This window comes from Mesitornis unicolor, unplaced genomic scaffold (assembly GCF_000695765.1).
Source record: "Mesitornis unicolor isolate BGI_N332 unplaced genomic scaffold, ASM69576v1 scaffold47279, whole genome shotgun sequence".
NCBI classification, from domain to species: domain Eukaryota; kingdom Metazoa; phylum Chordata; class Aves; order Mesitornithiformes; family Mesitornithidae; genus Mesitornis; species Mesitornis unicolor.
Window position 1 is genome coordinate 43,028 of NW_010208834.1, and position 347 is coordinate 43,374.

Here is a 347-nt window from a genome sequence, read left to right on the forward strand (position 1 = left end):
TGTCCACAGGCACTGCAAGCACCGCTATTTCCAAATAACCTGAAACAGAGGTGATGATCATGAATAATTTAATACACGGGGGGCTCCAGGCGTTTTTGCGCATCACTGCAATGGTTTATTACACAACTGTTTGAGACTTCTGACCCCCGTCTTCCAACTCGCTTACGTGTCGCAATATGAAAAAGTATATTTTTGTGTAACAACTGGTAGCCTCAGCCTACCTTGGATGTGGTTACACGGGATTTAATCAGAAATATTGACTTACACCTCTAGAAACACAAACAATTCTGTACTACACACATTTTATCAGATTACTGGGTTCATCATAAAAAAAAAAAAGATACAAT

At 39.5% G+C, this 347-nt stretch overlaps 1 protein-coding gene across 1 annotated transcript in view; it reads right to left on the minus strand.

Moving 5' to 3' along the window:
• LMO4 (LIM domain only 4) overlaps positions 1-39 on the minus strand; it is a gene marked incomplete at its 5' end in the record, with an annotated part of 5,454 nt that extends 5,415 nt beyond the window's left edge. Inside the window, 1 exon segment of the mRNA XM_010192639.1 lies at positions 1-39. This exon segment is cut by the window's left edge and continues 1 nt beyond it. Within this exon segment, the coding sequence (XP_010190941.1) occupies positions 1-39 (39 nt within the window).
• Between the last annotated feature and the right edge of the window lie 308 nt (positions 40-347).